This window comes from Hylaeus anthracinus, unplaced genomic scaffold (genome assembly GCF_026225885.1).
Source record: "Hylaeus anthracinus isolate JK02 unplaced genomic scaffold, UHH_iyHylAnth1.0_haploid 12001, whole genome shotgun sequence".
Taxonomy (NCBI): domain Eukaryota; kingdom Metazoa; phylum Arthropoda; class Insecta; order Hymenoptera; family Colletidae; genus Hylaeus; species Hylaeus anthracinus.
The window spans coordinates 7,171,563-7,193,969 of record NW_026534348.1 but is presented as its reverse complement, the minus strand read 5'-3'; the positions used below and the strand labels follow the sequence as shown (position 1 = coordinate 7,193,969).

General features: G+C 36.2%; 2 protein-coding genes across 2 annotated transcripts in view; one reads left to right on the top strand and one right to left on the bottom strand.

The window, feature by feature from the left end:
- The window catches only part of LOC128891141 (lipase member H-A-like), a 222,896-nt gene that overhangs the window by 186,310 nt on the left and 14,179 nt on the right, over positions 1-22,407 (bottom strand). The gene's annotated exons all lie outside the window — the stretch shown is intronic.
- On the top strand, positions 1,127-5,001 carry LOC128891152 (kielin/chordin-like protein). The gene is made up of 7 exons (XM_054150405.1): positions 1,127-1,284; positions 2,043-2,286; positions 2,722-2,828; positions 3,214-3,333; positions 3,864-4,004; positions 4,106-4,165; positions 4,639-5,001. The coding sequence occupies exons 1-7, from the start codon at positions 1,200-1,202 to the stop codon at positions 4,815-4,817; spliced, it is 936 nt and encodes a 311-aa protein (XP_054006380.1). The 5' UTR covers positions 1,127-1,199; the 3' UTR covers positions 4,818-5,001.

Sequence of the window (22,407 nt, the reverse complement as noted above, 5' to 3'; positions counted from 1 at the left end):
CGCGTAGACCGTTGGAGCGGCCGCGGTAGCGAAGGCTACGCGCTGGCGGCCGCGCTTGTACGCGAACAAGTGACTCGACGTGCATCGAAGGACATTGGGCGCGGCTGCCTAGCGCGTAGCCTTCGCTACCGCGGCCGCTCCAACGGTCTACGCGCGCTCTGATTGGTCGGGGTTTTCGCTTAATATCTCCTTAACGAAGCCCCATCCGACATTTTTGCAAAGGAAATTGTTGTTCAGAATCGTCTCAGCTACCCCCCATTTCCGGCTGCTCCCCGACTTTTGGGACACCCTGTATATTATATACAGTATATATTTAATACAAATTAAAATGAAAGTACACATGACTACGCTTAAACATGAAAGAGATGTTTAAGTAGCCATTACGACAACGCTGTAGGCATCGATATGAATATTATAATTTTTCATATAATTCATAACATTCATAACATTTTAACTCGAATACCATCTATTAATCTTTAGTGATCCGAATACTCCTCCTAGGCATAGGCATAATTTGACGTTACAGTCCAAGCACTCCCTACATTTAACCGCTGAAAATGATTTTATGCGATCACTGAGGATTCGTTGCTTTTTATACTATAATCCGAGTAACAAAATATCTGCAATCGAAATGATTTGGTTTCCGTAATTCTCGCGTCGAGTACATGTTCTAGTTATCGAATTATGCGTAGAGTTCGATGGAGTTTATCAGTTCGTGATAACGTTTTGCAACAAATTTTACAAAACATACACAGAATTGTTGGGTTACAAAGTAAAGTAGATGTGTAGATGTAGATTTAATAATTAAAAAGTTAATTGAGGGAAAATTATTCGACTGGAAACTAACTTCAAGTGACAATTTCAAAACGCGTCTATCATGTACGGCAGAAATAGTTTTAACAAATGCGCAATATCACAGCCGACATCGTTGAAAATCCTGAAACTTCTTTTAAAAAATCCTGTACAGTACCGTATATCATTTTCCGAGGAACGTTCTTCCTTTCTCTTCCGCTGATCGCGTTCACAATCGACTGACGTCCTTCGCGCAGCACTTATCTTGCAATTTGATAAAACTTCGGATACCCCTACTCCGAGAATCTCGACCTTAGGGAAGCCCCTCTCGTTCCTTTTGCCATTTGCCTCGTTGTCGGTTCAAGGTATAAAACAAACGACGCCTCGGTGTATCCGAGTTTTGTTCAATGATGTTTACACGCGGTAATTCTCACTATTTGCTGCGCAAGTGCGTCTATATGACGCTACTCGTCGCCGTTTGTGCGACCGAAGGTGAGAAATCGGTCGTTGAATAGCCAGGAAAGTTGACTGGTGATGTGAAGTATTAGTATAAGTTAGAAACCTTTGTTATAAGGGCACATACCCTAAAACGAATGGAAAGTGAAGTGAACTTTTAGAACTTTTAAAAGTGAATATAGTCTGGTCTAGAGTGTTCTCGACGATTTATTTCATTTCGATCTCTTTATTTGTTGTTGTTGTTTTTTTTTTTTTAACTAGCACAATAAAGAGTTCTCCAGAAGGGACCCTGAGATTTTATTTTTTAATCAAATACGAATGGAATTGAAATCATCGAATTTTTTAATTTTAAATGAATCTACACTTGGTCGCATAATGTCGGGTGTTGTACTTCGAAGAATGACAGAAAATAACATGCTTCCTCATTTCATCACTGGTAAAATCGAACGAATGGAACGTGTATGTACAGATATGTAAAGATTCGCTTTCACGGGCCTCTCACATTTTGTCTCATTTTTTGATCTCTCACTCGGCAGCCGACTTCAAATAAAAAATGTGGAGATACCGAGTTGCTTATTCCGAGACGGAAAGCACTTGCTTATTTCGAGACAATACTGTATTATAAGAAACACTCGTAAATGCGAATGTTCTAGTAGAATTTATAGTTCGCTTACTCTTTTTGAAAATCTATAGAATATTGCCGGGCATCAACGAAAATTCTCGCGCTTCACCATCGGCCAATCGACTGAGAAGAGGATACATTGCACTGACGTTATTCCATTTTATTTTTAAAGAGACTTGCAACAGAGGAAAGTGTCCAGGCCCTTTGAGATATTACGAGGAACTGGGCTGCACGCCAGTGTACAAGAATCCTGATGATTGCTGCGCTGAGAAATATGACTGCAGTCATTTGAAGGAATTGTCGAAGGAAAAGTGTTACGCGAACGGTCATGTGTACGAGGTGGACGAGACGTTGAGAGACGAGGATAAAAATGGTTGCGATGTCGGTTGTTTTTGCAGAACTGTTGATAATGGCGTGTAAGTATGAGTATGTTCATCTTCTCATTTTCGAGAAACAGTTAACAATTGAAAGATTGAAATCCAGAAACACTTTCAAGCCTAGGTGACGGAATTCGTCTGCAATTCTTCCTCATACTTCATTACCTTTCTGACCACTAAGAGCGTATACAGGGTGTCCACGCTAAAGTATGACGGACGCATATTTCAATGACTATTCATGATACGAAAAAATTGTTTATGTGTAACTTCCAGGATTAAAATGGTATATTTATTGCGGTGTAAACGAAAATTTGTTTATGTTATTAATTTAAAAAATATGATGGTAAAGTTTCGTTTTTAGATGGAACTATACATTTTTTTTGGGGGGGGGATCATGCGGTAAATTAAAGACGAATTCGTTAAACTTTAATGTATCCATCCGTAATGCATCACATGATTTCAATTTGTGAACAGTGCCACTTTTATTTGCGCGGCAGTGGATTGTGGAATCATAGCACCTAAAGATAATTGTTACAATAAACGTTCGCATGATCGTTGCTGTCCTGGACCATATGTCTGTCGTAAGTAAATTCAATGCAGTAAATTACGCGTATGTATGTAGATTCTCGTCGTCAACCATAATAAACAAATTTCAGTAAAAATTCTGACACAAAATTCAGTACAAAGAGTGTAGCAGGATAAGGACAATTTTCATTTGAAATTACAATGAAAAATTACAATGAAAAATAACAATTTGAAATAACATTTCGGTCTTTTGTTTCTCGCAGCGTTATTTGGAAATAATCAAAGTAATTTTGACAAGAGAATGTTGTTATCATTAACATAACTTATAAATATTTATTAACTTCTAAAAAATTATGATCCGATTATATCAAGCCTGTAAGAAGAACTTTGAAACAATTAATACGTGCAGATGAAATGAACATAATTAATTACATTCTTTAGTTGAGGAAGGACAAAAGAAGCCAACGTGCGAAGTAGACGGCAAAATTTATGAAGACGGTGATTATTTCCAACCAGAATCTGAACCGGAAAAATCATGTTACTGCATGGAAGGATACACAGGTAAGGAACTCGTGTTCTCGAAGAAAAGTCATCCCTAACGCGAACATAAATTATTTTTAAGTCTTTCAAATTCGAAGTTGTACAACTTCTACGACAGCAATATAAATCAAAATTAAGAATTTTTATTTTTTATTTCTTTTGTGGCTGGCATATAATTAATATTTTTCAATTGAACCCTTAAATACTACAATACAATTTGTTTAAAAATAATTCACGAATTATGCAAGATCAGTGAACTTGTTCGAATTTAAAGTCGTATAAACTGTAAAACTATAACATAAAGGATAGTAAGTATTTTGTTACAATTAAATCAATAATAATATTGTTAAACAAAAAAAAAATGAATTTACATACCAAATTCTTAACGTAACATTATTATATGTATATCGTTATGCAATATTATGTATCATAGTATAGTATATTATTTATCATTGCTGAGACAATGGTACTGAGATAAATAATACTTAAAAATTGCACATTTTTGAAAACAGTATTAATATGAGGATTTCTAACATCAATTCCACGTTTAGGTCAGAATATCGAACCTTTCTGCCGGAAGCCAAGGTGTGATCCTCTCTTTCGAAACGCCCCCGATGTTCATGAAAACTGTGCACCCGTCTTTTATAGCGATCAAGTCCCACAAAAAGATTGCAGCATCGCTTCCAGATGTCGTAAGTTCATCATAAACGTTCAATTAAATTTACTGTTCTGTCCTAAAAAGGAGCAACTTGTTTCTGAGTAATATATCCTCTAATATTACATTTCCTTTCAGAAAATGCGAACGACACTGTCATTCACAACCACGATAGTACTAAGTCTGTCTCTGATGCAGGTAGGTTTATCTAACAAACATACAGTTTCACTTATCGTAATAAATATTAATTCTCCTGTGATTTCGTAGTATATTAAACGATTTGATCTCTAAAACTGGAGTTCGTAACAATAATATTAGGTTGTCCAGAAAGTTCATGCCAATTTCTAAGAGAAATTCAAAGGCATATAATAAATATACATGAATTTATTGAATTACATAGGTGCCATTTTATTCCACAACTTTTCCACCTTTTAAAGGATGTATACGTGTTATTTGTTTTCAACCATTTCGACATATTCAGACCTGTACCGCCTACCAAAAATCGACATGGACTTTGCCGGACAACCCAATAAATAATGATATATCAAAATGCCTTGCAAGTTGTCTCTAGAAGAAAAACAAATTCAGTCCATAGAGGGTTAAACGAAACACCCTCTACATTTATGAAAATGGAGTAGCTATTAATCGTTCTGGTGTTTTCAAAATTGCAGAGAACGATATGTGTAAGTTCGGTAATCTGAAGATGCACATTGGCGACGAACTGAACCAAGGGACCGACTATAATTCCATTTGCGTGAGATGCGTATGCGAGACTCCACCTGTTCCCACGTGTCGGCGACTTGCCGATAACGAATGCCAAGGACCAGATGTCCACATTTATATTCCTTGAAAGCCGCAGGAGCTGTGATACGATTGTACGCCTACGATTAGGTCAATTTTATTTGAATATATTCTGTATTTTAGACATCTTCGGAAAATGAATTAGACGCAATTAATTCCATTCTTCTATGAACCAAGGCTTAGGTACCAGATAAATTGTAGTCCTTAATAAAAGTTGTTACTGTGGCATTTAATTAATAGCCTGTTTATTATCCGTCTAAATCTCAAACATTATTTGTCAATGTCCGATGTTTTCATCTGTTTATCGAAACGCCTTTCGTTATCGTTGTTGAAATTCAATTACAAATAACACGATACCTGGTTGTTACTGGATCGGATCACGATTTAGATGTAGTTTGTAGAAAAATCAAAAACTTATCTTCTTATTTTATTATTGTATATTTATTAGGTGAAATTTCGTTAGTTCTAATATTACTATATTACAAAAAATACATACATTAGGGTGGTTCTGAAAATGGTGACTTTCGAATTTCAATGCTCCTAGAGTCTTTGATGCTTCGAAATAACTGAAAACAAACTCTCGGGAAAGGATATAAAAGTAAGAATCGAAACGTTCAAAATTTAATAGATACAAACCATTGCTGCTAACGCTATTTATTTTATTATTAATTAATTATCAGGAGAACGAATAAAACTGATCGCTAGTTTTGGAGACATATTTTCATCTAAACTTGAAAGAATTATGGTGACTCGAAAAACGGTTTTTTTTTTCCTGTATGAAAGTTAGTGAACGTAGCAGAGTAACTTTTCAATAAACGTCAGCAACCAAGTGGTGAAAGATTAGTTGGTTAGCCCTAAGAAGGATAACCTTCAAGGATGGCTCAAGAATGGCAAAGGGAGGATATCGCGACAGAAGTATCCACCCGTGGCAGAGGGTGAAGGTCGACGAAGAGTGAAAAGAATTGGATGCGAGTGCAAGCTCGAGCGAATGTCCTACGACACGTAATAAAAGCAAGCCACGGAGAGAAGTATGCACGATGCAACGCGAAATTTATTTTCACTTTACATAGAGAAATTTCACGAAACCACGGCCCTCGGACAATTTTATCCCGTCTAATGGAAATTCTTAAATCGGCAAAGAATTAAAAGATTCCGCGGCACCAAAATCGTAAAATATTGAGATAATATTCAGGGAAGAAGAATACCGTGCTTAAAATAGAATGTAAAAAACGTTAAAATATTTGACTTAACTAGTCCGGGTATAAACATGCGTTATCCATTAATGCGAAAATTTCAGGGAATTCCTGGGGTTTCACCTCTCCCGAAACCGCAATCCACATGTGCCACATCCAGGAGACACGAGCGTGTCACCACTAACTTGCAACATCTAGTTTATTAGGATTAATTCGTATTGTCGCGCGAGAACGTGAAATACGGTGCTTAAATTAAGAAAACCAGACTCTGATTTCAGGTTCAACGAACCCAGTCGAAGCTAGACAATTCTGGGAATTCTCGATTCTACCATAATTACCTAATTTTGGTGTTGAAACAAATCGTTCAGACTAGCGATACGCGCGAGACGAGATAAATCTCGATCTCGCGTCGATTTCGAGACGCACATTCGAGATCGAAATTACTTCAAGATCATTTCAAATTCTCGTCGAGATCTCGACAAAATGTTTTACTATATTGCCGATCGCCAACACATATGATAAAGTGCAAAAGTGCAAAAGTGCAAAAGTGTAAAGTGAGATTAGATTTAATGTGATGATGTATCAAAAGTTCACGAAAGAATTGATAAATCTTGTTAATTGTTCATAATCTTGCATATTATGTACCACTGCTCGTACTTCGGAAATTAATTCCTACCAATACGACGCGGAAATTAATTTCGACGAGTTAATATTCAACGAGGAGTAACTAAATAACTAATACTCAAATTATTTACGATACATGAGTGGAACCTTAAAAATAAAATTAAAACAACAGATTCGATATTGAAAATTTGGAAACTAGATGACAAAAGGCTGTCGATAACGAGGGCAATTACATAATTGATTAAGAATAGAAATTTATTAAAATATTGCTTGAATTTAATATAAAAGAAACGACCTTAATTTCCAGTCTATCTAAGAGTAATAAACAAAATATGGTCCTACGAATATATTACCCTCTGAACGATTCATCTTTTCCCTTTGACATTGTTCGTTGAATTTATTGATAACGAAGTTATAATTTGTTACACTTACTTGGCCCACCCTGTATATTAACATAGAACCATTAGAAAGTTTGTTGGAAATACTTAGTTAACGCGACATGCTTCGATGCAGATGTAAGTACGAAAGCGAAGGAACTATCCGGATAACTATCCTTCATCTTCACTTTGAGAACGGGACACGGAATTTATGGACCGTAAAAGCTTTATGATATTAATATATGTACTCGTTTAAGGGTACGTCGACATAATCTATCATTCAGCAGAAGCAATATACTTCGCACCTGCCGGCTTATCGAATAAGCCTTGATCTCTTCGAGTTGATCCTATTACCCATTTTATGAGACACGACAAACGTGAGAAATAAGCGGAAGAAAATCAAAATGAATAAAAAATAATTACTGAAACAACTCACTTGACGCAATTCCTTTGAACAAATTCGATATCGTCAATGAAATAAGTTCGATCTATATTTTTTAAACTAAACGTCAGGTGAATTAACTGTAAATGCAACAAGAATTGTTCTTGTCATTCTCTATACGAAGATATTGTGAAAAAAGTCATTTAACGAATTTAAAAATTTCGTCCACTTGCGCGGAACTCCGAACTTTGTTTCGTTACCGAAAAATGAGAAAAACTTCTGGATGGAAAATGAAAAAATGGTGTAAACTTCTACAAAGAAACATAAAAAATCTGAATAGGTTTTTAATAAAGAATTTTCCAAATGGGATTTAAGATTTGGTCTTTTAACCTTTTAACTGCGAAGAATGTGTCCCAGAATTAGTCTGAATAAGAAGTATCGATCAAGTATTGACGAAAATAAGAATTACAAAATACGTTTTGAAATATCAATGTTGTAAATATGTAGTGTATAAAATCAAAAGATTTTCATAATTAATTGATAATTAATACATATAATAAGAATTTAAAGTGACGTGAATTTGCGTCAGCTGTCGCGAATGTGTTAATTAGAACAACGAGAGTAGTGTTTGATTGTTCAGATGTTATTCAACACCTTAATCGAAGGCTACGATGTTCTCAAACATGGAATAAATAAGAAGTAATTTGCGAATAGAAATCAAGTGTACCGATGGCCAACGTCTGCATTATATTTTAATCGAATCGGGTGTAATTTCCGCCATTAAATGGAGGTTGGCAGCCGTTTAATTGGAATTAAACGATCTGTTTCTATTCGGAGAACCTTCTTCTTTTCTCAAGTCGTTAAAAAAGATAAAAAAAAAGTCGAATTCTCTTGAAACAATTTCCGAGCGCGTAATCGTAATTCTTCCACTTTCTAAGCCATTGAACAAAAATTACCTTATCGAACACTTTTCTTGCGCACATTTTTTGCTTCATTGAAACACGAAACGCATCATAAATTCGAAACTCGTAAAGTTTATTTTAAAACGCATTTCGTTGAAATTTCAAAAACTGAACCTCGACAGATATACCCGTGACTTGCTCATGGCAACTTTTTATTTCCATGTGGTTACGTGACCAATCATAATTTATTGTTCTGCCTGCTCGTTGCACGGCTACTGCACAAACAAATACCGATATGTTTGGGAGGAAAAAATATTGTCCCTTTTTTGTACCATTTGCAACGTACGTTACCGTTCGACGGTATTCGATCTCGTATCTGATGCAGCAACAATTTGTTTTTGGAATGAATTGTAAAAATTTGTGCCTCGCTCAGCAATATTATTACATGGTTCACTTTAGGTCCTCTTTGTTTTGACATTCGATCTTCAAACGAAGAATAGGTACCGGCTCGGTGCACGTGTCATAAAATATTTGCAAGACATTCATTGCAACGAAAGTTTCCCTTCCTGTGCGTTAATTCCAATAAAATGGTCGTCGCGATCTCGATCGAATTCAGAATTGAATAGAAGCTTTCAGACAATGGCTGCGACTTCTTCGAGAATAGTTGATCGTTGGAAAAGGTGGAAGAAGGAAAAACAAGAAGAGAAAGAGGAGAAAGTTAAGGGATGAGAGACGGCGCGGCGGACAAAAAGAGGACCGTGCAACTAAGTGCAGCAGGGTTAAAATATAGGTGCGGCCTTTGTACCTTCGACAGCACCCCGAAGATTATTCATTCGACCCTTAATTCATTTATCTCGCGTTACTATATCCCCCTTACTCAAACGATCAACGCCAGACCAGGGTTTTAAATGGCAGCCGCGGCAGTTTTTAATGGCCGTACGGCATTCTTCCTCGAAAAAAAAAGGCAGTTCTGTGTCAACCAGAAGCGTGAATTGAATTTTACTGATAAGGGGAAGCGACTAATTTTTGCGGGAAACCTTGCGCCTTAATTGAGTCTTTTATCGACCAACATAAATCTGTATTAACTAATTATCGCAAAGTTACTGCTAACACCGAAGTAATGTTTCATTGAGGTGGCAAATGGATTCAAATTGGCATCTTTGTGAAATTAATGAAAACAATATAATTCTTAACTAAAACTTTGTATTGACATTATTAAACAAAGTAAATTCGATAAATATTTTTGTATAGAGAAATCCAATTAGAACTCAGTTCTTTCTTCTTTTTTTTTTTTTTAATCGAAGTAATTTTAGTAATGAAGTAACTAAATTTAGGTCTGATACTATCACGGATTATAATTTATATTCCCGATATTAGGTAAAATAAAATGTGAATTAAATAGAAAATACACTGCCACGCAATACTCAGGGGACAGTTTTTCAAAACTTCGTAACTATGGGAGTTTTCAACCGATTTCCGTGAAAAGTACTTCCATACATCAGAGGGTGATGAAATTCACCAAATTTGTTGTCAAAAATCATTGCACGGCACATAATGTGCAATGAAAATTGGGATCGAATGCCTATCCTTATCCTCCTGGACCCTTTGTCTGACAGCGAATGGGTTAATGTGTTGTTTTGTTTCGTCGATTTTCCATTCCTACTAGTCGTTCGAATATCGTATCTTTGTGCTAAGCCTCTTTGCAAATAAAATTACTTTACTGTGCGTGTAAAGATATTTCACGTGCGTGTTTTCGATCGCAACCTCGAACGATCTGTGTACCGTGTTATTATCATAGATATTTACGAGACTACAATTACGTCAAACAAAATATAAAATTTAACCTAAACAAACGTATCCACGCATTAAATTAGCGATCCTGAGAATTGAATTAAAATAAACGATAACATCGCGATACGTAATTGTTCCGCGCGAAATCATATTGTATTTTCCATAAATTTGCAGCCGCGCAAGATGTATTCGGAAAATGAAATGAACGTGCATAAACAGCGCGAATAATCCGGGATAAAGTCGGTACGAACGCACACAATGCGTACAAATAAATACGTAAAGAGTTAACGAACGTGTAGGGTGAGAACGAGTACGCGCACTCGAAGCAGCTAAATTATTGTATAACGCTAATTTAGGCGCCGGGATACCAGGCTTACGACCCGATAAACCCAATGAATGCAAGTCGCAGACAACGGGGTTTGGGGGCGACCGACTAATCGGACACGATGAAACAAAACAATACTGCTCTTTTCCTCTCTACGTTTGCGCGTGGTGCGCGTACACGTCCATGCAGGACCGTAAAAAGTTTGGTAAAATCAGGGTTGCGAATACGTGTATCGAAGCATCGAAATCGATACGAGAATCTAGGCCCGATGACGATTTCCATCCCCTCTCTTCGTTGAACAAGTCACGCCTGCGTCCACGTATCGTTATAATCCTTTTTATTTTCCCCTTTTTTCCAGCCACTTTGGATTCGATTACGGAAATGTTATTCGGGTCGACGTATTGCATACAAAGGGTTCTTTGAAACGGGCTTCAGGATTTTGTTTGTTCATATGCAGGGTGTACCATTTAAGGACGACCATCGAACGATACAAAATAATTGATCTTGTTAAAACTTTTCAGCTTCGAAGGGACGATATTTACGAGTATCTCAAGTATATGTGGTTTAAGATGTCAAAGTCAACGATGCTGTTTTAGAGAAGACGTGGTATGTTCATTACTGTAATGTTGTAACTAATGAAAAGGTTCGGTCGAGGAGGAAAATATTGTAGAAATTCGTTATAACTTGAATAACAAATTTAACCTATCGCTATTTTAGAGGTAAGTATATGTTAAATAAATGTATAATGGGACAATCGAAGTAGGTATTACATGTTAAGGTATTTTTAATTATATTTAGGTGAGGTCAAACAGTCGTTGTGTAATCTATATCTCACATTATTTCTAACGAATAATTAAACGCTGCTGTAAAAGATCAGCATGATAAAAATACTTTAGACCGGGCTGCTACTGCATTAACCACAATTAGGCCGTTCGTGTGGTCTTCTTTTTATCGGTATTTAAAGGTTTCGCATACGTTCAACCTATTGATTTCACTTCCCCCTCTTGGACCTATAATACCAAATTGCACTTAAATAAGGTTTGGTCTTTCGGTGAAGAATACTCGACAAGTCTAGTTCATCAGCAACCGTGAAAGCGATTCACATACATCAATTGAATGAATGAGATTAAGCACAGAGACGAAAAGTTATTAAAAAAAGTTATCAAAGGACATACCACGAAATATTAATATCGTTTAATATAGTTCAGATAATAGATAGGGACTGTTTGTTATTCTTTAAAGAAAACTTATTAATAAACTTTTAATTGTTTCGGTGTTTTTCATTGCTTGACAGGCAATCTGGATCGCACTGATTTCTCGGAAATGATAAACAAACCATCGCGACATGCACATTTTAATAAGGATTTTGAAATGAAAAATGAAGATTACGGCTTTCTTTGACAGAGTTCTGACGTTTTGAAGTTATTCGTGCGTTTTTGAATAAATATCGATGCGGTCAAATACTGAAATCTCATTATAGGGCAAGGGTCCGTATTGAAAGATGGCAAAATTTTTATAAATTATTTTGTCCGTAGTGTATTTAATCAATCCCCTTTGAACGATACACCCTTATACAACTGAAGTAACCCAATATTGAGTATTGACCGTATTCTATCCGAAAAAAAATAACGATACGGATGGAACAACGTTCTAAACGTTGCATTTTTACTTGATCCCGTGTCGTTCGAACGCCGTCGATAGAGAAAGGGTGCATTACCGCGAGAGAGATTATGCATCCTCGAATCGTATCGACCCTGCACGGCATACGTATGTGTCCCTAAAGGATTGATATTTGGGTGTCGGGTTCGGAGCACGCTGAGCTGCCGGTGTAAGAAGTAGGAGAAAAACAACTAGACGGAACTATCTTCTCAGCATCCAATATGTCTGTCGTCGACTTCGATTTTTCTCCGGTATCTGGGCCACGGAGGTTATTACACTGTCGCTGTTCTATAACAGACGTCGGTGGGTGCCCATCTTCGCGAGGAAAGCGATTATTACATCTTATCGTTTCCCAGGGAATTTTCACGAATTTCCTTACCTGACGAATCTTTCAGCATTCCTCAGCGGATTATATATAATATTCTCGCTGATATTATGATCACAGGGTGGTCTGAATTCTACTATATGAGCGATGAAGAGGCAGTTCAGTGCCGGAATTGAAAAAAGTAGAATATTTTTCGTGAAAAGCTACTACAGTGATCAACCAAAATTCTTGGCTTATTTTTTGACACCGAATTAACCCTTTGCTGTCGTATTAACACGTTCACTGCCAGACTAATATCTTTGAAAATTTCTACTGCGATTTCATTTTGTTTACAGACTTTTGGAAACTCCGTAATGAAATATTTATTTTGGTATTTAGTTCTGTAACTTCATCAAAATTCAAGTATTTCGTTTAAATTCATTTTCTATGACACTTTCAGAATTAATAGTTTCCGTTTTTCAGTGAAAGGCACTGTCACCCATATGTGGTGGGTGACGCGGCGATCAACGTGTTAAATTCAGACAAGGGTATCGTACTAGTCGGAATTAATTTCCAAAAAACGAGCAGCGATACATAACATGCAGGATTGTGGAGGATAAACAAGATTTATTGATTCTTTTGTGAACTTTAGATATATGTTTGCACAGTAATGTGCTTTAATTCTTCATCGTGTGGTATCTTTCGGTAACTTTCTTTCTGCCATATTGGAGTATTATTTTTAAAATATCTTAAAAATGTATGGGAGATACAATCGAAGACAAGTGTATATGAAATTTTAATTACTCGAATATCTTTGTAATTACGAGATTGAAATGAACAAATTTATAGTTATAAGCTTGTTTTTAACTCTTTATTTACTGATGGGACTTCTAAGTCAATTTTCTCATGGTACTGTATTAATTTAATGTCAAGTTTCTAATTTAACACGAACTTTTTTGTTCTTATTTCATCGTAGAATGAAATTCTTAATATTTCTAGTCATTAATAAAAATCTTTTGGCATCGAAAATGCTTTGAATTTAAATTTAACTAATGAAAATACAGAGAACGTGTAAAATAATATATGGATGAATATAGTATAAGATTAGTATGGTTCTTCGCTGTGGTTGCTAAGAGCAGACATACGACCGGAACGGTAAAAAAGGCTGCAAAGGTCCAAACGGCTGTGAAATATAAAATTTCCACACAAACTTATGCAGCAATACCTTCGCTATTCATTTTGAAATAAAATCCAACGCGAATACATAAATTACAAGCGAGATTACCAGCGCTTGTTGAAACCATAGTAATTAGTTTCAGGAGTGGACTATGATTTAGCGCGGCGTATTAGTGAACTTCGTCGAAAACATAACACGAAATACAATTTCCCCTGAAAACTGTAGCAAACCGTGAATTTAGTGTTCATGTTGTTACTGAGTTTCTGCTATTGCACGGCTTACCCCAAATTTATGTAACACTCTATCGCAAACCAGTTTTCGTGGTCGCGTACGAGACGCAAAGCGGAACTGCGTTCGCGTGTAACTTCAATTTTCAATAAAACGGGTAAACAAAGTTTTCGAATATCTCGACTCAGAACTAGAAAACCAACGCGGCCGGCAAGCGTTCGTTTCAAACGCGAAGAAAAAGTAGTTTGGCGAAAATATAGTACCAAAGGTTCTTTCAACAGGCGGTTATGCACCGTTTGAGGCATTTCACCGTAAAGTTTTCGACATCTGCGAAATTTCCAGAATTTTATTCGCATAGTTATGAAGTACAGCAACAGAATTCAAGAATAATTCGAGGCTGTTTCTTCTTTCATCTTCGCTCATTCGCGCAATGATAAACTTCTTTTACGCATCGTACTTTCCAAAAATAAGGTGATACAATTTTGTTACAGTTAATCGTTGTTAGTTGTTAACAAGTTCCGTACGTTTGTATTATTAAATTCCTACTTTCTTATTTTAGAAATAGGAAGGAACTATTATTTCCTCTTTCTGTGTATACACGAAAAACTTTAAAAGATATACAGTGACCCACAAAACCGTTGCAATGACGGCATGTATCCATGAAATTAACCTAAAACTTTGAACCACGATTTAAGGTGTAAACAAAAAAAAAAGAATATGTTTAACAATCATTTTTCAATCGAAAAATGGCGCCAAAAAAAATTGTGGGGGGAGAGACGATACTCCAATATCGCGTACAAAAGTATTGCATGCACAGAATTCTATTTAAAAAATTAAAGGTCACCTTCGTTTTACCAAAAATATTGCAAATATAGAAAATCGATACACGCCATTATGTTGGCCGTAGACTACAAAATTTTGTGCTCTGTCGTTTCTTTTTAATATGTACTATTTGCCAGATAAATTCTGGCTATGCGGTACGTATAGCGAAGTTTCACGATGGAAAAGCCAAGCTTTACTTGTCAGAGCCGGGTGAACGACAACCCAATATTAATTAAATATGTTTATCCTCTCGCAGAGTCTATATTTATAGCGTGTCTCGAGTTTCGTTAATTATGATCAAACAGCGTCCGAAGCAGTTTTCATCTCGTAAAAATGAAACCCGTGCCGAGGGGTCGCTCGCGTTACGATGAAGTTCCTTGAATAATTTTCATGGAGTTTAAGTGTTCTTCATGTAATTAATTGTGTCGGCGGGAAATTCTTACGTTGCGTTTGTTGCGCAACGAAAACTTTATGCACGCGCATACAGTTATAATGACCGCACAAGTGTTTCACGAGTGTCTTAATTACGCATATTCCTAAGGGTTCGCAAAGGCACGGGGAGGAACTATGCGGCTCCAAAAGCGGCAGCACAGATAGCGAAACGTATTTGTAGGTCGCGCACAAATGCAGAGTAATCCTATTTCATTCCGAGTGACTTCAACCCGCTTCAACATTAATTGCCTTATTCCGCAAACCGCGGCATTTCTGAATACTAACGCGGTGGTCTAACTGTGCTCCCTCGAAAAATGTTATAATCAATCTCGAGCAAAAGTAAACCAAGTATCATATTTAAATGTATGTACAGTATAGATTTCCCGGTCACTGTGAATTTACCTATACCTGCGTGCATGGTACACTCAAAGAACGTTACGAACTCTTTCGTCGATTGTAGAATAAAATGTTTCAATCGTGGACTGAATACCAACTGAGGTTAAGTGAAATTATTTGAAACCTTGTGCATGATTATGTGCAGTAGTTCAAAAACTTTAAAAATACGATACACTAATTTCGATTAACCAATTAATTGTATATTTTAAATTAATAAATGATGTAAAATACATACCATGCCGTGGAAATAAATTTCATTTGAATTAGTAAGCAATAAAACGTTGTCATGAAAGAAATTTTCGTTCGTTCATTTCGTCGTAAATGTTTATTTATTTGAAATCTGATTCAGAACCTATAAAAAAAAAGCAATAAACGAAAGTCAATTTTAAATTACAATACGTTCGCACGTTTTCTTTCGGAAACGCAAATACTACAATTGCATCAAAGGTAACAACACGTAATTTATTTTGCAATTAATTTTGACATTTAATTTAATACCTCTTTACATGAATCCCGATCGCGTTTACATGAGTTTCAATTAAAGAATAAATATAAAAGTATTAATAATTGAATAGAACATTGTAAAGTAACGTATTGTATGAATAGTATCATTATAGATCCAAGTAATAAATATTCTTCCGTGCTATGCTAAAATATACCGTGAACAATTTAAGATAATTGAACGAAACAAAAAATGTAACTGGATAAACGTGTTACCAGAGCTATCGATGAACTCAGGAAACATAGCGACACACCAGTTCATTTATCTCCACAGTTTGAAACGCCATTCCGTACGATTGATGGACATACGCAAGGAGCTGGACTGTGGTTGGTCATTCATGAATGAAGAAATAATGGAAAGAAAGAAAAAACGTCACAAGCACAGAAAAATCGACATCAATGAAAAACGCGGCTACGGGGATTCGAACACGAGCGTTTCGCGGTTGAAAGCCAGCGCTTATGCCGCGTAGCCGTAAGACCAAACGAAGAACGAGTCTCACCGTCACCTCTATACTTGAGATACGTAACTTTACGCTACATATTTTCATCGTAATTTTTACTTTACAGTATTCACATATGAAATAAACTATCTCAACGATCAGTTTTTGTTCAAATAACTTTGAACAAAATATATAACTATATAAATATATAAATAACTTTGAATAAAATTCCTGTTTATATGATTCTTTGATAGAATTTTTAATTTTATATTAAATAAAGCAATTGTGTAAGATCAATTTCTTCATACTACAAATAACTTGAGTTGTACATTTGCATTTTGTTTCACATTTTCTAATTCACGTTCCATTTATTTATAGAAGTATATTATTTAAAACAATTTCCTGATCTCACTTTCTGTATGCCAGTTTTCTGTAAGTATCAATATAATTTGAATATAGAATACAGATATACATGGCATCTTTTATATAAATAAAATAAATGGGAGTAAAATGTTTCTTTTCATCAAAAGGAGAGTTGTACCGAATACTTTTTTATTGAATGAAGACTTCGTTGAGAAAGAGCTATATAAAGTGATGAAGTATTATTAAAACGAAAGAAAAAAAAAGATTGTAACTAAACTTCTGCGTACTTTTACACGATTGAAAGCGTAGTAGAACATCGCAGAAGTAAAGCTTGGAATTTACTCTCCACAGCCGCAGAACCTTCGAAGATATAATAACACTACGAAAGTCGGCAGACATACGACTGTGTGGATGGCCAAATTTTGAAAGTAAAGAAAATCCAGGGTTTTTTTTCTCGAAGAAAGGGACCACAACACCCCGGCCGGGATTCGAACCCGTGACGACAGTCACGAAAAGGGAACCTGAGACTTAGCGCGCACGGCTACCGTCTGCCATGAATAGTCCTGCTAAACGAGTCTATATAACCTACACTTAATCTGTATATTTTTTAAATAATATACTTTCTAATAAACGTTAAACACGGAACATTTTTTAATATTTTAAAGAAACTAACGTTTTCAAGTACCTAGATATTCCATGTATTTTAAATGAACCCAAATCATTGCTACACAAAATTTAACAATAGCTTAAAGACATGCTCTGAGTAAATTTAATGTTGAACATATAATGTTATACGTTCTGTAAAAGATTATTATTTTTCCGCTTGCAAATGACGAATAAATATTTAAATGTATAAACTGTAACACTATTAATTCAAAGTCGGTTCGAGATACTTATTATTTAAACGTTCATTCGAAATACATGTTATTTAGTTATACTTGTTATGAAACAACTTTCTTAACTATAATAAATATTGTTTTAAATGCGAACCAGATTCGTGCCGATGATTCAGAATACTACCTTAGAGGTAATTATCTTGAATCGCACCATTAGTATTGTGTCGAACAATACAACTAGGCGTTTTGACTCATGTACATAATAATAAATTATATTTTCGTCAAGATCTATTTCTTAGTCCTCTCGCTTTAATTCTTAAAAACTTAAAATTCCATAATAATCCCAAGGATAATGTAAATTAGATTTATGTTAGGCGTTAGTAAAATATATACACAGGAAAGTAAGGAAAACGTAAGATACACGAATATATAATATTTATTATAATTTTAGCTATCGCGTCTCATGATACAACAATTGAAACGACGATGTCTCGTTACAACAGGCTCTAATCTCAAGTGATAATTATAGCCTTGAGTCACTTTATTCGAAAAATAAAAAAAAAAAAAAAAAGAGTAAATAAGTCGATAATTGCCTACGTTAACATTAAGAAACAGCTATGTATTCACGGAACACCATTCGTGGTATGCACTTCATTCCGCCCCGTTCTATAACTCGAATATCAAACTATAAATATAAAGGTCTGTAAATGTCTCCGTAAGTAAAATTACAATTTCTCAACGTCGATCCATCTTTCCGATTTAAAGCAGAGCTTAAAATTTAACCGTCCGGAAAGATTTACGTTCCACTGTATTTCCGTCGGTCGAGGGTTGAAATAACATACTAAATTATTCATGTATCTGCTTGTACACGTTCATTCAGTTCCCAATCATTTCGTAATACCATAGAGCCTGGTCGATAGTCAAGTAGAAATTGGAGGAAACATATTTTTCCCCGTATATTCCCAAGGAGAGTCTCATTGATCATTTGATATCTATTGAACGTGCTGCTCGTGCACGAAGCAACATCGTTTCGAGTGCAAACTGGAGAGAGGAGGGTGCAAGAAGGGTTTCGCCGGAAAAGTGGAAATGTGTAGGTGGACGCGTTGCAGGTTTGCGAGAGCACAAACCACCGGGAGAGGGTTGTAGGTGCAGATGGCGTGCGCGATAATACTCACGGCACGGATGAAAGGGTCTGCTTCTGACTCGCACTGTTCCGAATTGCCGGAAGGTTCGAAAAGGACAAACAGCTCAAAAAGACAAAAGCACAGACGGCGGGAGCACGCAAATGAAGAAAAAAATCGATAACACCGTAACCTGCCCTGCGTATCATTAACGATCTTTAAACTTGAGCGTCGTTTCGAGCTATGATCGAAGATCACCCACGGTGTGCCACTTCCCTACTCCGCCAGTAAACTTTGACCTTATTCGTAGGAAAATTTGAAACCTGTTCAAAGATATTTCATTGAAATCTATTACAAAAATTAATCTCGCGAGAAAGGAGATGCTGTTTCTTCCAGTGTACATACATTGCGAACGGCTCAGGCTGTTTATACAAACGGCGATAGGCACGCACGCGAATTTAGTCACCGATGCTTTACGACTTGTCCTTAACTGACAGTCGTAACGCTTTATCGGTTAAATTTTGTTCGTAATTAGGACAAATATTCGGTAGCGTAGAATGGACAGGCGTCAATCGGTAAATAGAGATTAATCGTGAATTCAGAAGTGTCAACGAGTTTATTGCAACGAATACATTTCGTAACTTTGATGTAATGTGGGCTTACGGTATTTGTTAATTGTTAGGTCTTCCAGGTTTTGTCCCAAGATTTATGACACAACCGAGAAACAAATAATTTCAAAAACTCCAACTTGAAATTATCTTGTTAAGCGTAGTACATGAATTTGTACAGTTATGGAAGGTGATATACGTATATTTTCGAACAATTTTGTTTAATGGCGTAGAATAATATAGTACAAGTAGTGTCAAGTAAGATGTGTGAAACAGAATGAACTGTAAGTTGGAGTGTGGTGTTAAATTATTATTTGTTTGCCGTGTGTCGTAAGAGAGCGTATGTGTGTGCCTATGTGTGTGCGTGTACACGGCCTGTATCGGTACAGTTTCGCGACAGTTGCTCAAAATCAGTCGGAGCGGCTCAGTTATGTTTGCGAAATCATTCGAGGCGATCAATTACGTTATGTTCACAATAAAGGAATATTAATCAGTTTGAGAACTACATCACGTTATTTACTTCAATTTTTTGGTTTGCATTAGTCTCACGGTATCAATCAAATGTAAAAATCTTGAAGTCAATTAGAAGATCTAATTAATATTCTAATATTATAAAATGTATTGTATAAGTTTCCTACATAAAAAAAAATATCCTGTTTAAACGATTGATCAAAATAGAATTCGTTGTTATAAACTCCATAAGACTGTACAAATAAGTAATATACAATTTACAAGAAACTTCATTAGTGGGCATTATTACAACGACATTCAAGCATCAACGTACACGCAAAAGAGTTTCCAATAATACATACAATTAGTATCAAATACGTGTAAATAAACTCTGTAAGAGGTAGCTTTTTCCATGCTATTCGAGGTTGGGATACCTCGTTATATTCGTTTCACCAACTGTATTGTACGTACATATAAGTAAGACAGTTGGCGTTCAATGGTAGAGTAAATGTTTCATCGGTAACTGCTACAGAAAAACCAACTGACTGTTGTACTTTGTCCAGTAAGAATTGCGCTGTCAGTAAACGTGGAATGGACTCGTATCCACAGACATTGGAAACCCATTTCGAGTGTCCATGAGCCATTTGTCTGCGAACCCTGCTTCTTCTTGTCGCTATTCTTGATCTAAAGATACTTAACCGCCTGTCTCTTCGTTCACGTTAAAGGCACTTGAAATAATATACATCGAACAGCATCCGTGAGATAGAGCAAATTACACTGGCATCAAGTCGAATCTGTTCACGTGAAAAATACCCAGAGACATATTTATCGTGGCTAATCAAGCATTGAATTCGGGAAAAAACGTAATTTGTTGGTGTATAATTATTTAGTTAATGCAAAAGAGTATTACACTGTACATTAAACAAAAGTCTGAGCTCTTGGGTCCAAACATCGATAAGGTCTTTAACTATATTCAGACGCGTGTGTATCTTCTATCTTCTATATAAATCAAATTGAAGTGTCTCTCTGTGATTTCGAAATAGTGCATTTTTTAAGCTCTTATATAACTTTTCGCACCTTGCTGAAACCCAACACGCTTTTGCAAAATTTTTCTCTGTCTATCTGTGTGTTTCGGCTAATCTTCGGAACTACTGAACCGATTTTAAACAATTTTTTTCAGTAATAGAAAGCTGCAGTGACGTATGGCTATGTTTCATTTTGATAAAAATAAGTTTTCGATTCGAAATCTCAAAAGTTATGGCATCGTTGTACTCGCAATGAGAAATATCGATCGAAACATCCTGAGTTACGAAAAACAAAAGACAGTCACCTACTGATTCACGAAGGAACACGCGGTTGAACAGTCACTCGAATGCGATCGGCGTAAAATAAAGAAATGTATAAAAAACAGTTCCGTCTCATCGTTCCATGTGAGCTGATATTTTTTTTAAATTCACACGTCTGCGCCCTGTGAACTCTCAAATGATCTGTATTATGAATTGATTAAAAACATACGTTTCATACTAATTTGTAATAAGATTTAGTTTGAACTAATTTTCTCACAAAATGGACTTGCCCCGCTTTCCAAATCAACAGCTCAAATATCTCCTCTGAAACTGATTGCGAGCGCTTTTCATAACCCACGAAGACGACACCGTTTGCGCTGGGTTATCTTCGCGTAGAATCATCAACCTGTTACAACTTTTCATTGATATAAAATCTCTTGGTTCCTAGACGCTGTTCCGATGAGTAGTTTATCCTGGTGCCTCGAGGAAGCATTAAATGTGTCTATAGGACTCGTTTGCACTGGAATGGTACGTTCGGTAGACAAGGCGGGACAGCACTTATACTTTGCTGAGCCAGTTTCATCGACCAAGACGTCTCGGTTTCTTTGAGGTAGCATCAGGATGATAGATGCTGTCTCAATTTCCAACCTCGTCCGCTTAGCCATCCTCCTTTGACCCTCTTAACTTTCTGCCGCCTGTTGAGGAAGACGTCCCAACGCTCTCTTTGCGCCGCTGCGACGGCAGACCCACGGCTTTCTATGAATACCAGATGAAACGCGAATGAAACGAAGTAAATACCTGTGTGCCCCAGTAATGACGTCAATACTCTTTCGAAAATGTTCACACGAACGAGTGACCCAGCGTAAGATATTCACGGCATCGCTTCAAGGATTCCGTCACTGATGTCTATTCGAAACGTTGCATATAATACGACATTAATCGAGTTACTGAAAGACTCGAATGCGGTGAAACGCGCTCTTGCTATAATTAATCTCCAGATACCTCTTCAGTGTATATTCGGTGTACAGTTTTCATTTTATTATTGGAATATTACACGACGATTCTGTATCGGTGTTTAAGGGGTAACGTCACTCTAGAATTTTGGAAGAATTAATGTAGGAGGGGAATGACCGAAGCCGATCATCCGATTAGAGTGTATCTCTTAAAAACACCGTGCCACGGTCACCGGTGCGATATTGTTATTAGACAGGTGCGAGTGTGACAGTGCGAACCGGGGACCATAACTGTTATTAGTAAACAGAAAAAAAAATCATGGTATAACAAGCAATTTATCGACTAAAATCGTATTGATTACAAATGAGGATTACAAGTGACCAAACATTTTTTCTCTTGTTGGTAAATGGTATCGTTGAGAGAAATTTATTTTGATCGCTCATAATAGTTACCAATGAGAGAAGTTCA

What these genes read in the sequence shown, in the direction of transcription:
- LOC128891152 (XM_054150405.1), top strand. Translation starts at nt 1,200, where the DNA reads ATGATGTTTACACGCGGTAATTCTCACTATTTGCTGCGCAAGTGCGTC. An exon ending in CGCCGTTTGTGCGACCGAAG is followed by an intron (nt 1,285 to 2,042) that starts GTGAGAAATCGG and finishes TTATTTTTAAAG; the next exon opens with AGACTTGCAACAGAGGAAAG. An exon ending in TAAGTCTGTCTCTGATGCAG is followed by an intron (nt 4,166 to 4,638) that starts GTAGGTTTATCT and finishes TCAAAATTGCAG; the next exon opens with AGAACGATATGTGTAAGTTC.